Source organism: Ciconia boyciana, chromosome 8 (genome assembly GCF_034638445.1).
Source record: "Ciconia boyciana chromosome 8, ASM3463844v1, whole genome shotgun sequence".
Lineage (NCBI taxonomy): Eukaryota > Metazoa > Chordata > Aves > Ciconiiformes > Ciconiidae > Ciconia > Ciconia boyciana.
Window position 1 is genome coordinate 47,251,892 of NC_132941.1, and position 15,874 is coordinate 47,267,765.

Consider the following 15,874-nt stretch of genomic DNA (forward strand, 5'->3'; position numbering starts at 1 on the left):
GTCCAGACTTTGCCACTGAAATTAATGAGACAGTGCGTGCCAAGCCTTGGAGTTAATTGGCTCACTCTCTGATTTACAAAGTATTCATCTGCAAGTGCCTTAAAACATGCCAGCTAAGCCAGGTGACAATATAGTACATAGAAAAAAGTATACCCTTAAAAGGGCAACAATTTAGCTACCCCATTGCCTCACCTATTAGTACAAAAACAAACTAGACTTAAGCTGAACTTTTCAGTTTCGTTCCCAAACGATGTTCCACATGCAGAAATAGAGGAACATGTTTTACTTCTGTTTGAACTGAATAAAACAGCATAAAGCAGCGGAGTATCTACTATAAAACTGTGCTTCCAGAGCACACAGGTGGGAGGATTTCTGCTCTATTGACATGTGCGGGTTTTGGCTGGGATAGTTCATTTTCTTCATAGTAGCTAGCATGGGGCTGTGGTTTGGATTTGTGCTGGAAACAGCGTTGATAACACAGGGATGTTTTCGTTACTGCTGAGCAGTGTTTACACAGAGTCAAGGCCTTTTCTGCTTCTCACCCCACCCCACCAGCGAGGAGGCTGGGGGTGCACAAGAAGCTGGGAGGGGACACAGCGGGGACAGCTGACCCCAACTGACCAAAGGGATATTCTATACCATATGATGTCATGCTCAGCATATAAAGCTGGGGAAGAAGAAGGAAGGGGGGGGACATTCGGAGCGATGGTGTTTGTCTTCCCAAGTAATCATTACGCATGATGGAGCCCTGCTTTCCTGGAGATGGCTGAACACCTGCCTGCCGATGGGAAGCAGTGAATTAATTCCTTGTTTTGCTTTGCTTGTGTGCACTGCTTTTGCTTAACCTATTAAACTGTCTTTATCTCAACCCACGAGTTTTCTCACTTTTACTCTTCCAATTCTCTCCCCCATCCTACTCGGGGGGGGGGAGGGGGGGGAAGGAGTGAGCAAGCAGCTGTGTGGTGCTTAGTTGCTGCTGGGGTTAAACCACAACATGACAGAAGAATGGAAGTGTTCTCCTACAACGTGGATGGACTAGAGTGAGTTTGGATGCCAATATTAAAATCAAGGGTATATCCCAGTTTTGGTTTAATCCAAATGTTCTAGTGACTCAAGGAGTATGATAGATTTAATCAAAAATGAAAAGAATTGAGAACTCCCTACTTCATTAAGAACTTCAGAGAGAACAAATCTCTTGGCCATCCTTTCCAAGCTCTCCAAATCTTAAAAATCTTCCCTATGATACATCAGAAAATACACTCTGTTTTTACGACCTGTTTCCTCTATGCTGATTACAAAGGTGGCTATAGCCAAAAAGCAGGGCACTAACTACATAGAATGCACTCTACAATTTCTATTCAGAAAACCTTCCCTGGGACCATCAGTCAATCCCAAAACCCCATGAAAATGCAGTCTTTCTTCCAGGTGGCCAAGACACAGATTTACAATAGGGAGGACCATAAAGGAGAGAGAAAGGAACGAACTCATAGCACAAACTAGCACCGATATCATAAAAGCACATTCCCCCAGGTCTGTTCCACATCTTCCTGGAGCCCTTGGCTCACTCCTGCCTCTGCTATTTATTGAACATACATAAAATTATACATGTTCCTTTTCTGGGTTAAGTAAAGGTGGCCCATCCACCTAGGTAAAAACCAGTAATTAATGTCTTTTGGCAGGCTAGATGATGCGTCATGATTCCGAGCCCATAACATCCCTACATACTATCAATACCCTAACACAAGCTTTTGTCACCCTCGGCAGCTTTTGTCGCCATTTCTGTCACCGTTGGCACTCCTGGGGGGGTCTGGCTCCTTCCTTAGATAGATAGATAGAAGGAATCAGTTTATTAACAATTCATTAAATGATACAATTACAATTCAATAATTCATTAAGATCTTACAATAGTTCATGCTTGACTAACAAATATATGTACAATATCCACTGAAGAAAATAGCGCCCAATTCAATAAATGACGAGCGACCTTTTCCTGTCGGGAACTAGAGTCCCAATTCTGTTATCAGCTTGTAATTGCCTTGATACCATTTTCCATGTGCCCCTAATGGAAATCCTATAAATTTGATAGTATTGGTATTCGTCAATTCTTGAATTTGATCTTCTAGGTGTTGATATTTCTTAATTTTCTCTGCCACTATATCAGCCAACGATGTTAGTTCACTCTCATACCCTACTGTGATGTCAGCTCCTCAGGCCTGACCTAAGTCCAGCTTATATAGTTCATTTTGTTCATCTTTCAACAGCGGTTCCTGGAATACAATCCATTACTTCTTTTTGGCCTAATCTGCTATAATTGATTATGTCTTTTGATCCTAGCGTCTTGCACTGCCGGACAATATCCAATAACGTGTGAACAGGTCTCATTCTCCACCTGACAATGTCGGCATAATTTAATTTTGAGTCTCTTGTCTTCCCCTTGCTAAAAATTCTCTTGTGGGGTAGATGTTAGCTCTCAGCTTTAATGCCATGATGAGCTTTCTGTGGGGAATGCCTCTATAAAATTCCAGCCAGTTGTTACTGATTTTATCCTTCTCAAAGTTGGAAATTCCATGGCCCTGGGAAACCAGTTTGGTCCAGTTCACAAATTCCTATCTTAGTCAGTTACAGGGTATCAGAAAGATGACTTTTGAAGTGGGCATCTCCCATTCCGAGACTGGTTCCTCACCGCTTAGTCCCTCTGATATCACCATAACTGCTTTCGGGTCCCAAATGGATGGAATTTTATCCTTATGACCTCCTGCTGCAATCCACAGTCTTTCAAATTCTTTCTCAATACCTTCCTGCTAAACCACTGCTCCTATTGTCTCATCTGAAGACTGTGCAATTCTGTGTAGTCTTCCAGCTTGTACACGGGGAATCAAACCCGAGAGCCTGGTAATACCTAGACCTCCATCCCGAGTGGTGGTATACAGGATGGCATCACAAGTACTTGCTGGAAGATGTAATCATTCCTTGACAGTCGCTCGAATTGCTAAGTCAAGGGTTTCTAGGTACGTTGCTTTCACATTGGCCTGGTCTGCCAAGTAGATCAATTGCAGAATAGTGTATCCTTTAAAGATGTCAATTTTCTGAAATGGTTTTAATGCAGCCTTCCCAATTTGTTGTAACCATCCATTCACTTTCTCCAGTAGTTCCGGTTTTGATATTCCAGTCCACAGGTCAATACATAAGCCCAGGTACTTCTCGGAGCTACCGGATTCAATCATATTGAGGGGGGTACTGTTAATTGTCCATGGAGGACAGCCATTGACCTATATGAATCTTTTGTCAGCTGGATGTAAAAGCCATGGCACTTCTCCCCTTGTGTCTTGAGGCTAGTTAGTTCACAAAAGGCCTCCAAAATTTCGATGTTTTTCTGCATTCCTTCCCATGATCCACTCAACAGTACCAAATTGTCTGCGAAAGCCATAGTTGTTATATTTTTCGAGCAGTGTTGCAACCCACTTCCTTCCTCTGCCAACTTACACAGTACCACAGTACCATGAGCTGTGGACAGTCCCTCCTCACACAGGTACTTATTCTGGCAGCACCCTGGGAACAGACCTTGGGCAACCTCCAGGAGACTCCCCACTTGCGTCTTCATGTGGAATTCCACAGCTCTCTCTTCCTAACGCAAACACCCCTGCATGTGCTCTTTCACACAGCCCCAAGATGTGGTGCCTCCTCGTGCTGCTCTGCTCCCAAGGAATTGCCTTTTCAGCAGGAGTCACAACACCTTCCACTCTGAATTCAGACAAAAGCCAGTACAGGAAGACTCGCAACCCCGAATGCTTTATGAACGTTGTAAGTTGGGTCACCTTCTCTCCCTTTCTTTCCAAAGCGTCTCTCCAAGTACCGCTACCACTGCCCCATTGCTAACAGTCCCTGTCAGGAGGCTAAAAGTAGGACCCCTTCACCCCTTCAAAGGGATGCCTCCAGCAATGTGATAGGGAGCAGCCCCCTAGAAGAAAACTCAATGCTCCTATCCAAACGGTCCGAGCTGCCAGAGAGAAGAATTCCTTTGCAGTGGAGGCAAAGGCTGGTTTCTAGTCTCAAGGGAAGCAAAGTCCTCCCTTTCTGTAACAACCTGTTTGCTCAGTACAGTGGCAAGGGAGGTTGAACCCCTTCTTCAAACTGCAGATTCTCACAACACAAAGTAGTCCAAGACCCCTTGCTCTGAATCACCAAAGTTTTCCTCACAATAGTGGCAAGAGTGTAATAGGTGGTGCTGTGAGTGAGTCTGTAATAGGAGATCCACCCTACCTGGCTTGCCTAATCACACTCTGGCAAGAAAGGATTCATTATGGACCAAAACCCACATCTTTTGGCACTGTCTTATACAGATACTGATGGATGTTTACTCTCTAGAAAGGTATGATCTGCATCAGCCTTGCACAGCATGACAAACTATCTCCCAACAGGTTAGTCACTCAGTACAGTTCTGCTTTGTCCCATAACATGGGGTCAAATACCAGATAACTACCACCTAAGCTGGTCTGAAGAAGACTTTGATGCACCTTTTTACAAGACCTGTAATATTTATTCTCGGCCATGGTCCCTGTGGCCAGAGGCCTTGCACCACCATCTCAGAACAGCCCACATCCACACTGCTCAGCTTGGTTACCCTCCAAAGCAGGACAACTTGCATGTTAACAAGCTCTCCTTTGGCTTCCCACAGAGTGAAATTATCAGATATCATGGATACCCCAGCGAGGAATATCAAGTTACCACGGAGGATGGATACATTCTTGGTGTTTTCAGAATTCCCGCTGGGAGGAACAGCCAAAATACAGGTGTGACAGAGCTATAGGACATAAGGAAGGTCTGGGAGCCAACTCTTACAGGGGTCCCCCATCTTTCCCCTTTGCACATGCAATGGCATGTTCCACACCTTTCCCTCTCAGCCAGACCACCTAGTCAGGAATATGGCCTGAATTCTGTATATAGGTTAAAAAACTCCTGCAAAAACAGACTCTGCACCCCAGTTTTAACTACGCATTACTTACTACTACAGCATAAGAAAACCCTCTCCTTTTACAGGGAAAAAGCCTGCAGTCTTGCTGGTTTCTTTGGGGAAAAGATTTCCAAAACTGGGAGGCATCTGTAACCCTGAAGTCTCCCACCAGATACCACGTCCCATGTGCAGACAGGAGAAGAGACTGCTCAACTCAGTCTAGAAATCTGATCTATCACAACTGATGTTAACTGAGAGAGAAATGTGTTTTGTAACCCATGCTGGCGAGAGCTCTGATGAAATTCAGTTCCCCAAGGGCTGCAGCTGACAGGCTAAACTGGAACCTCCTCCACAGAGAGCCCAAGGCATCAGGCAGCCTGGCAGGACAGCTGTGTCCCTCTAGCCCCTTCCCCAGCTCAAGCAAGAATGCAGACAAAGCATGCAACCTTGTCTTTCAATGGGTCCTGCTTGGTGCAACGAACAAAACTGACATTCAGTAACTCACACTGTGATAGCTGAATTGTCTGCTGGCTTTTTGTGCTTCTCCCCTTCAGCTTTGATGAGATAGGTAAATATGATATTCCAGCAGAGCTGTACTTCATCATGAATAAAACTGGACAGAAGTATGTATACTGTGTTGGTCACTCAGAGGCTTCAACTGCAGGTAATGTTAGGACTGCCTGGGTACAAAGCACTTAACGTCAGTACCTGATTGGAATATGTCTCTCTCTGTTAACTATCTTCAATTCTCATAAAAAAGTTATTAAAGGATGAAATACTTTCTAAACTGACACTTGCAAAGTATGGGAAACTTTTCTAAGAACTGTTCTATCTGAAACAAGCAAATAATAGATGATCCAGAACCACTTTTAACTTCTGTAAGTAAGGATTATGGATATATAAAAGCTATTATTTACCAGGTACCTTGTACTATAGTTTGCTAAGTATCCTTTCTTATTACACTCTAAGCATTTATTGTTGTTTTTTCATAGTCTTCCAGCAATTCGATGTTTTTCTTAAAGTTTCAGTAACAATGAGCTTTTATTAATCTCAGTTTTTAAGATGTATATGTCAAATCCTCATGGATTAGATGTAAATACTAACGCAACAGTCCATAAAACAGTTCAAACAACAGAAGATAAAAAAAATAAAATTACTAAGTCTCGTAACAATGCCAGACTTACTATTTAAAGCATAGTTCATGTATGACTATAACTCACCACATTACTATTTAAAAACAAATTACCAGACACTGGAAATTAGAAAAGAAAGATCAATGCTAAAAACTTCTTTGTTATTAGCACCTGCATGTCAACATCAACTCACTTACGGTCTTTGAATGTTGTTAGTATGTATGATTTACATAGAAGATCCATGAGTAGATACTGGGTTTTATGTCATTGTGTGCCATTGCCCTTTTACAAAAATAAACTTGGAAACAGAGAAGAAAATGGGGGGAAGTAGCATGTGGTCACATTCTTAGACAGTTATTTTCCTTTCTTCTCATAAGTGCATCCTAAGGGTCTTTTGGCAGAACAAGTCATCCAGGCCAAGGCATCACCTCATTTGTCTTTAGATACCTATGTTTTAGGCAACCAGTTAAAGTTTTCACCAAATCCATCAGTAGAGAAATGTGGACATGTTCAGAAAACAGGATGGGATGCACCCTTTTTGGTTTTCCTTCTTTCCTTTCTTCCCCGTATGCTTCCTTTATGTGTGTATTCACTTTTACCTGAGTTTGCGCTTAGTTATAAGTAAAAAATTCTGCTCTTAACCTACTAACCTTCAGATAATTATAGTATTACTGTATGCCAGCATAAATGTATACAGTCTTTTAGAGACTGCAAGCTGAAAAACTCATTATTTTATTACAGTTTGGGGAACTTTAGAGGGAATCTGTATTAAGAAAATCTGATTAATGCATCTTCTCCCATAAAAATGGCCTTAATACGAAATTATCAGTTCTTAGAAAATCAGTATCTGGACATGCTGTAATGAACCTGTATCTTTAGAATGAACTCTCTCTCAAACAAAAGTTTCAAGAAAAAAAAAAACATTTTCCTTAGGTCTGCAGCACAGAAATGGACAACCAACAATGGGCTGCTAATCTAGTCTCACTTCTTCTTTGCTGCCTACTGCTTTTTTATTTATTTGGTCTGTAGAGATCTCTTCGCTAACTGGACTTGTGTCTTCTGTGTTTGCAGGCTTCGTAGCATTTTCTACTTATCCTGAGTTGGCTCAAAGGGTTAAAGTGTTCTTTGCTTTGGGACCAGTAGCCACAATCACACATGCTACCAGTCCTCTGGTAACATTTACATGTCTGCCCCAATCACTGATCAGGGTATGTCATTCCTCTTTCTAAAAGACATCATTGTCTGCTTCGTCTCTACTGGATTCTCTCAACCTGAACTGATTTTAAGGGGGTGATGAGTTAAGAATGAATTCAGTGTATGAGACTGCTGACAGTGCTGGTAGACTTCAGACTTTCCAGAAAGCTAAGCTGCAAGGCTTGACACAGTATCTCTTTTGGAACTTCTTTAACATAACAGGTATACTTTCACCACTATTTGTTTAAATCAAATATTTTTGAAGGAAGCTCACAAATACCAGAATAAAAGGAGTCTAACATAGTCTACTAAATCTAGCCTTAAACACTAGTAGAAAACCACAAATAAGACATTTCACATCTTAATTTTATTAGACATGCAGTTCATTTATGCTTGTGAAATATTTACTTGCAAAATGATAAAGGAAACTTAAAGGGAAATACCTATTTCACACCAGAATTTGCCAATTTAATAGAATTTGCTGGGAATGGTGGAAATCCTGCATGCTATACTTTATGTCAAACTGCAGGGGCACATGCTCTTTCTGTCCAAGCTGTACCCATTATGTGACTATAGAGCATCCAGCTCTACACCCTTCTCATTTGTCTGCTCCCTCTTTACTTAGTAGCAATACTCGCAGTACAGTTTGTGCACCTGCCTGGAAGAAATATTAGGGCAAAAAGGGACTTCCTATACTCTGCAGTCATGAGTGCAGCCAACTGCCCTTTCTCACTGAGGTCAGTGCCCTAAAACCGGATGGATAGTGACCTCCAGGACCCATGCCTAATAATAAGAAGCAAGAAGAACATGTGATATGCCCTTGCGAAGAGCACAATTTAAAGGATACTGGGATGGCAAGCAATTTCAGCAATCTTAGTTAACAGGCAAGGCTATTAGAGAAGAGGGAGCGACAGTTTTCTGCATGAAATAATCCTGCAACAAGGGAAAAAAAAAAAAAAATGTTTTGCACTTTCCCTCCCCTCAGTTACTACTTGGCTGCAAAGGAGTTCTTCACCAGAATGAACTGCTGAAAGGGCCTCTAATACAGACCTGTGGATCTCTGGGAAAAGTTTGTTGCAGTATCTTCTGCTATGTGGCTGGGAGCAAGATACAAAATCTGAACACGGTAAGCATGTACAAGAACACCTTAATACAAGTAAAGCTAAAGTAATTTTGAAGGAAAACAATTTTTCTGCCTTATGTCTACATACAGTTCCAGGGACAGAGAAATGTGTTGGAGTTTTCAAGTAATGCCAACTAGGACCTCAGCTAATGATGAGATGTGCCACTTGACACATTCAAATCACACAAGGAAGAAAGGCTGAATTCAGAATGGTCCCATCTTGCAATGATGTCCCTCAGTGTCCCCTCTTCTGGGCCTAAGCCAAAGAAAAGTTGGACAGACACCAAAGCTTTTTAAAATGGACAAATGGATGGAGAAAGATCTTTTTTCTTTTGCACAATTCATGTTTTCCTTCCTAAACAGGAAGGCATCCAGATCATCTGAACATAAGAGACTGTTTCTTTTTGGTCGCTACACATCAAAACATTTCCAGCCAAAACTCAAAGCTGTTTCTTCACACTTCTCTCAATGGCAAGATCTCATTCCTTTACTCTGGCTGCTACCTTTTTGCCTTGCAGACCTTCCATATGTCTGTTCTCCAGTGACCTTTGATCTCTCATATTCAGACTATTTAACAAGTGTTCCCATAAAAAGCTCCCACACGTGTAGCCTCATTATGCTCGAGCAGTCTATTAACAATCCTCCTCTACCAATTAAGCACAGCACTATTTAAAAGCATCATACAAACTGTCAAAACTGGGAAAATCAAAGCCCATACACACTCCCCAAACGATGTTTTCCATATGACTAAGCACTAATGTGGGAAAGACTCTCCCAAAGGGATCAAATTCTACATACTCATTCCTACTGCAAATTCACATATTTCTGAGTCTCTCCTCAACATTATTTCTGATATTTGAAGAATATCCTGTTAAAATGGGGTTTTAACACAGCAGCAGTATGTTGCTCAGGCCCTTCACAGCTTCATCCTGTCACAACACTGCATCACTGCCTTTATAACACTTCTGCTTTCTCTCCAGAGTCGAATAGATACATACGTAGGACATTCCCCTGCTGGAACATCAGTACAGAACATTATTCATTGGCATCAGGTATAACCGCGTACTGACGTATAAACAGACTCTTACTACTGCTTTTTATGGAACCAATGGCCTCCAGGGAAGTCCAGAGGCAGTGGATCTGGGAAACTGCCCATCCCATCTTCTCACATCTTGCTGCCGTGAGTACCTGCCACAGAGGAAGCACTGTTTCCCATGGCTCACCAGACCATTACCTGAATTGCTCCTTTGGTATCAGGCACTGAGATTCCCCCAGGGCACATCAGGCCTCTCTGCATGTTGGGCTCTAATGGCTTCCAGTCTTCATCTTTACTTATGAAGACATTTGCCTTGAGAGCTGCAGAAGTGAATGCAAGCACGGTCTGGGCACTTGGCAGGCAGTAGGAGGATAGTGGAAACCTGAGCGGCCAGGGGATGAGCCAGACAAGTAATGCAGCTTAAAGCTTTTGTCCCAGAGGGTTAATTGCAGCCTGGATCACCTCCCAAAACCCGTTAACCACACAAACACTTGTGCTGGCACAAGCAGCAAGTGGGGAACTGCCTCTTCTGCTGGCATCTTATGCCACTCTCAGACCTAAGCTTGTTCTGCCTATGCTCCAAATCAGACCAGGGCAAGAGAGTGTCAGCTCAGAAACACATCACTGTATGGGCACAAAATTGTGGCCATTTCTGCCAGAACTTAAATATATGCATGCTCCTGCACACAGCCCTAAGATTCCTAGGATCCAGACCACCAGCACCCAGAGCCAGAAAACAGAGACAAGCTAGCAGATTTCTAGCATATCCTCAGTTTCTTAAAGGTTTGGATAGAAAAAATGCACATGAGTTTTCAGTGAGAAAGATTCACCTTTCATTGGTTTTTTTTCCTTTTAGACAAAGCACATTGAAGAAGACCACAGTTTACTGTTACGCTAATCACACCCTGCTCCCAATAGCCAAACTCTTGTAAGAAGTACAGAGCCTCTGGAAATGTCACCACTACTGTGAGCAGACCAGGCAAAACTGACACACAAAAGACAAGATGTGTAAGGAGAGATCTTATATTGCACTAGACTAGTAATAGCCTTGACACAGCTCCGCGTCACAAACAGGGACCCCAATTTTAGCTAACTAAGATAGTCAAGCAAAATGTTAATAACAAAACATACCAAGGGTGGTGGCTGAGGATCAGGAGAGAAAGTTAGCAAGAGGAAAGGCAATAGGCCACTCACCCTACGATCCATCCTCAGTATCCCTGGAAGCCTGTCCACTGCCTGAGCCTTGGCTTCAATCACAGGCAGGAAAACACCTCCTGCACTCTGCCCTGTCTCTTAACACTTTCATTTTATCTTTGTTACAAAATTAATAGATAACACATGCAGACCAATTTCAAGCTTATGACTATGGCTCTAAGGAAAACATGAAGAAATACAACCAGGTAAGGCAATATGTTTCTCTGAGAACTCATCCTTGGGTCCTGGCAAAACTAAGAACAGAAAAATTCAGATTTTAGCACCTTGAGTGCTACAGAAAGAGGGAGAGAGTGGTCTGAGAAAATGTTTCACCTGAATGTAATACTCATACATGTAAAAGTCTGTTCACAGAGAAGGCATAGACAGTTCCTTGCAGACAGCTAACAGAAGTTCGTTTTGCCTCCCCTACAGATGCAGGGATGTGCCCAACGACATGCCAGTTTACCTGCCATTCCCAGAAGGCTAAGAGCCACACCCAAGTCCTAGGACTGGATGAGTACGGAGCTCTTCATTTCCCCAAAAATCCTCGAGGTCTGCATTTCAGTTAAACACTACACTGGGGGGGGGGGGGGGCGGGGAAGTGGAAATGCATACCTTGGTTTTGGGAAGCTGCTTAGCAGAAAAATAAAACAGAAGGGATGATTCAGTACAGCACAGTGGAGACTACTACTGTGGTGTACTAATATAGCCTGTATGGAAAAAGGGAAACAGACAAAACTTTGTCACTAGGAGCTTTGGTTTCTGCCTAGTCAACACTCAGAAATGCTGCGCTCCTCCTGCAACACTGATAACTTGCCTGATAATTTTCTGAAATTTGATCAGATCAGTTGACTTGTAGTGAGCTTTTCTGAGTCAGGACAGGTTATTTTATGGGTGGCACATTATTTTACAGGTAGAGAAAGACTCCAAAGATTTCTCAAGACACCTTCCATCCACACATATGCTCTTTAAATAGTGAAGTTTAAATTTTGGAATGGGCAATGTTCTATTCCCAATACTTTAGCTAGTTAGGAAACTGCCCAAAAAAGCAGTCAATGAGAAAAATAACAGAACCACCCTTAGATAATAAGGTCCATTTAAAAGCATCTTGTGCGTGATCCCTTACCACCCTGTAGACAAATAACCATCCTGCATTAAGTCATTTGGCTCACGTCTCAGAAGATCTACTCTTCTGTGTTTCTTTGACTTCCTCTGTGATGATAGGCAAGGCAAGTATGCTCACAGGCTATTACTCCATCAGTAGCAACACTGTGACCTAGAGATAGTGTCAAGTGAAGTCTGGAACAATACAACTAAAAGTCTTTCACTCCTTGCCCCACAAAAGCATGAAGAGGACCCTACATAAGCCAAAAACAGGGGACACATGAACAACTACTCTGCAGTCCTTGCCTGATGAACGCAGACACTGCTCCTTCCATAGCCCCACCTCCAAAGGGCATGAGTAGGTGTCAAACTGCAGGACAACTCCTAGCCATGTGTTAAGGAAAGACACAGGAACAGGATGGATAGTTCCCTTTCACGGTCAACAGGGAATGGAGTTAGGGAACTAGACACTAAGAGGGTGGCCTTCATCCTTACTGTTTTACTGTAGTGAGTGCAGAAGGGAGAGAGAGATGCTTGCACAGAATCCTTTCTCTAAACACAACTTCTGATGAAGCAGCATTCACTCAGGTCTCCTCTCTTTCTTAGTCTGCTCCTCCTGCGTACAAGATAGAGAAGATAAGCACACCAATTGCTGTTTGGAGCGCTGGACATGACAAATTTGCAGATCCAAAAGACGTGGCAAAGCTACTTCCTCGGATTACTAATCTCATTTACCATGAGCATTTTCCTGCTTGGGGACATCTTGATTTCATCTGGGGTCTTGATGCAACTGAGAAAATGCATTGGAAAATCATTGAAATAATAACAAAACACCCTTAAAGCTTCACACAGGGAATTCATTCATCCAGTAAAAACCCCAAAGATTTCTATTTAGCAGTAAAATTGGGTATAGGGATTGGCATAGGGGTTTACAAACCACTGTCAATTGGTTTGCAATATTTTTTATTTTGTTTTCCATGGTGTTACATTATTTTGGTGACTGCAGTCTCTCTGAGGAAGATGAGGTACATGGGGATGACCGCTGCAAATACAAACATATTAGAAGGAACACTTCAGGGATCACTTATTTTGGAAGATTTTAGCTTTTATAGGACTGATTTTGCTACAACTAAGATTTCATTTTCTCTTCCCTTGTAGATCAATACCACATATTCCACCTGAGACAGAGGTGTTATCCCATGAAAACCCCCAAAATTGGAGATACTAATTTATTTGTTGAAGTATTACTGATCTTTGTTTAAATTAAATCATCTATCCTCTTGATAGAGTGTTTCACCTGTTTTCCTCTCCTCACATTACCAACAGCAGCAAGCCAGAGCCAAAAGACCTTCAGCTGTAAGACTACCCTGGCATCTAAGCAGACAGTAGTTGGCTTTAATGGCCCAGATGCCAAGGAATCCAATATCAGAAAACCTATGTCAGAGAGAAATCACTTGATTGTTGGACAGATGCAGATACTCACTTACCCTCACACTAACTAATGGTTTACTACAAAGAGCACAACTGTCTTCATGCTCATAACCTGTCAACTGAGGACTGAGGAGATGCAGACACAGCAGCAGCCTGCACACAAAGGACAACAGCATCCATCTCGAGAAATATTCCTGGCACTGTCAGTAATGAAGTTGTTTTAAGTTCTTCTAGCTTCTCAGTTCACCGTGTTAGTGTGTCCCACTTGCTCACCTACAAGATTATTCCAGGAGGTGAAAGCTCACATCAAAGGGTTTATCATTACAGGCCAAGACAGGGTAGCGCAGGCAGTGTGGGTGTTTCTGCGTGGGGGCTTAAGCCCAGATTCCTCAATCAAGACTTGTGGCAAATGAAACCCATTTGATGATAATCTGGGAGATAGACAATATATAAGCAAAACATGTTTGTCTCATGCAATATAGAAAACACATACTAAGATGATGACACACCTCTAGCAGCCTGTGGTACCACTGGGAACTGAGGTCACAACTTTTGGAGAGGTTCGCAGTCCAAGACACAGAGATTGTGAAGTGGCTACTCTCACTTACACCACATTATCTATAAACCCTAGTGTCCTGACCACCCCAGAGAACTCAGACCTAGCCCACCTCCACAATGTAGTAGGGCAGACCTGGCACAGGCACATCAAACATTACACCCAATACAAACACAAGCTCTATGTCTGAAGGGAGGGGGAGCAGGACGAAGGATTCCAGCTTAGTTAAAGAGGAAGCGAGCACCTCATTGAACCATCTGGCAGCAAAGCCCTTCACCTCTGCTCTCATTCACATTTCTGCAGCACCACCTAACATTCAGACAAGATGCACATGATGAACCTGACAGCATGACACTGCACAAAACATACGATGGAAGGGAGGGAAAACAAAGAATCGCAACACCAAACTCCTCCTACCCTCACCAGTGGTGCCTTTTCCAGGCCGCAGCATCAGGGCTAACCATGAACTAACTCAGATTCTCCATGAACCTGAGCACATGGCTCTGCCCAACTGAAGAAAGCAAACAGCAGACACTGGGGACTGCCCCTTCTGGGAGACGAATGAAGGGGGATCTAGCAGTTCCTCAAAACCTGGTGTGTGGACACAGGTCTGCGAGTAAGCTCACTCAGCTTGGAAGCAGCCACCAAGGGGCACTCCAGGACATCAAGTTCAAACTTCTCTAGAGGGCCTTCCTGTGCTGTACAAGAAGAACCAGCCACAGACACTCCCAGCAAGAGGTTACAGGAAAGCATTCAGGTCAGTGACAAACACTGCTTGGGAAAGAGTGCAATGTTCAGTGCCTTCCGTAGTGAACACCTAAATCAGCCTCATGTTCAGCCTAACATCACCTCTGACCTAACTGAGTTTTACAAAGGATTACCAAATTCTCTAATGGAAGACAACAATTTCCAAATGCTCATCAGATAGGCTCTCCACTTGCCAGAGATTCCTGCAACCAAACGTTATCTTCTTAATGCCATCCATCAGGAATGCAGTCCTGGAATGGCCAGTGTCTGGACAAGAGGAACACCCACCCCTTACACTTCCAGAAGACTGTCAGCTACCTGGACAACATCCTTGTAGCACTGCAAGGGTCCCCTGGCACCTCTGCTTCAGGACGGGATTAACTCAATAGCCCCACCCAGCACAAAGACACCCCTCCACGGCACAGACCAGAGCCTGTCTTTTAGAACGCTTTCAGCCAAACTCAGTGAACCACCAGTGTCACATGAAGAATGCAAGGGAACAAGGGGAGTGCTCATACAAACAGGATTTTCATTGCTTGCCCAAATCAGCCCCTCTTGTGTGTTCTTAAAGCCAGGACTGAGACTTGTTGCCCCATACCCCAGCCATCAGCACGAAGAGTGGTACTTCAAGGCTGGGATGCCAAGCAGGCAGAACAGCCATGCACACAACAAAAGGAAGGAAAGGAAATGCCTTTACCGTGCCTGGGGAAGGGCAAGATGAGCTAAACACAAGTATCTTAGAACATATCTAGACTTCCGTGTCCAGGTTTGGGCCCCAGGAAAGACATCAATATACACCAATATCTGCTGAGCAAGTTCAGCAGAAGGCCACCAAGAAGGTCATCCAAACTTATCATGGAGCAACTGCTGTGTTGGTTAGACATTCCTAGCAGAGATCTGGGCCAGCCCACAGCACTGCACTGCACGGCCTCCTCAGAAACGCAGGCTGACAGCCTCTCTTCCTGCTGCAACCCCCTACCTCCTCTGCCTTAGGGGAGAAAGTCCCCTCCTCTCCAGCCATCCCTCTTCCCAGGTACCACAGTCCCATACTGACCACTGTACCTTCATATAAACCTTCCTCCTCGCCCACAGACACCTGCCTCAGCAACAGCGCTGTGTTTCCCCTCAGTCAGCCGCACCCCAGGTGTAGATTAGCCCAGGCGAGGCGTGCGTGCCCACCAGTACCCAAGCAGGTACAGACTTACTTAAGCAATGGCTGGACTGACACCAGGAACGTGGGAGGCGTGAAGGGGACACACGCCAGGTGAGCACGGGCCACGCTGCGGAAACCCCGCTGGGGGCCGCTCTGCCCTCGCCCGCCTCCACTCACGCAAGGCACCTCCCGCGCTCGCCGCCGCTCCCCCTCGCCCCCTGGCAGCCGTTGGGCTGCAACGGCGGCCCCGTG

General features: G+C 43.9%; 1 protein-coding gene across 1 annotated transcript; it reads left to right on the forward strand.

Annotated features, from left to right (window-relative positions):
• Positions 1 to 3,662: 3,662 nt before the first annotated feature.
• Positions 3,663 to 12,853, forward strand: LOC140655692 (lysosomal acid lipase/cholesteryl ester hydrolase-like). Its single transcript, XM_072870484.1, has 9 exons — positions 3,663 to 3,801; positions 4,676 to 4,790; positions 4,902 to 4,944; positions 5,506 to 5,615; positions 7,156 to 7,292; positions 8,264 to 8,404; positions 9,382 to 9,453; positions 10,769 to 10,837; positions 12,342 to 12,853. Exons 1-9 carry the CDS (start codon positions 3,670 to 3,672, stop codon positions 12,573 to 12,575), a joined length of 1,053 nt encoding a protein of 350 aa, XP_072726585.1. The 5' UTR covers positions 3,663 to 3,669; the 3' UTR covers positions 12,576 to 12,853.
• Positions 12,854 to 15,874: the final 3,021 nt, after the last annotated feature.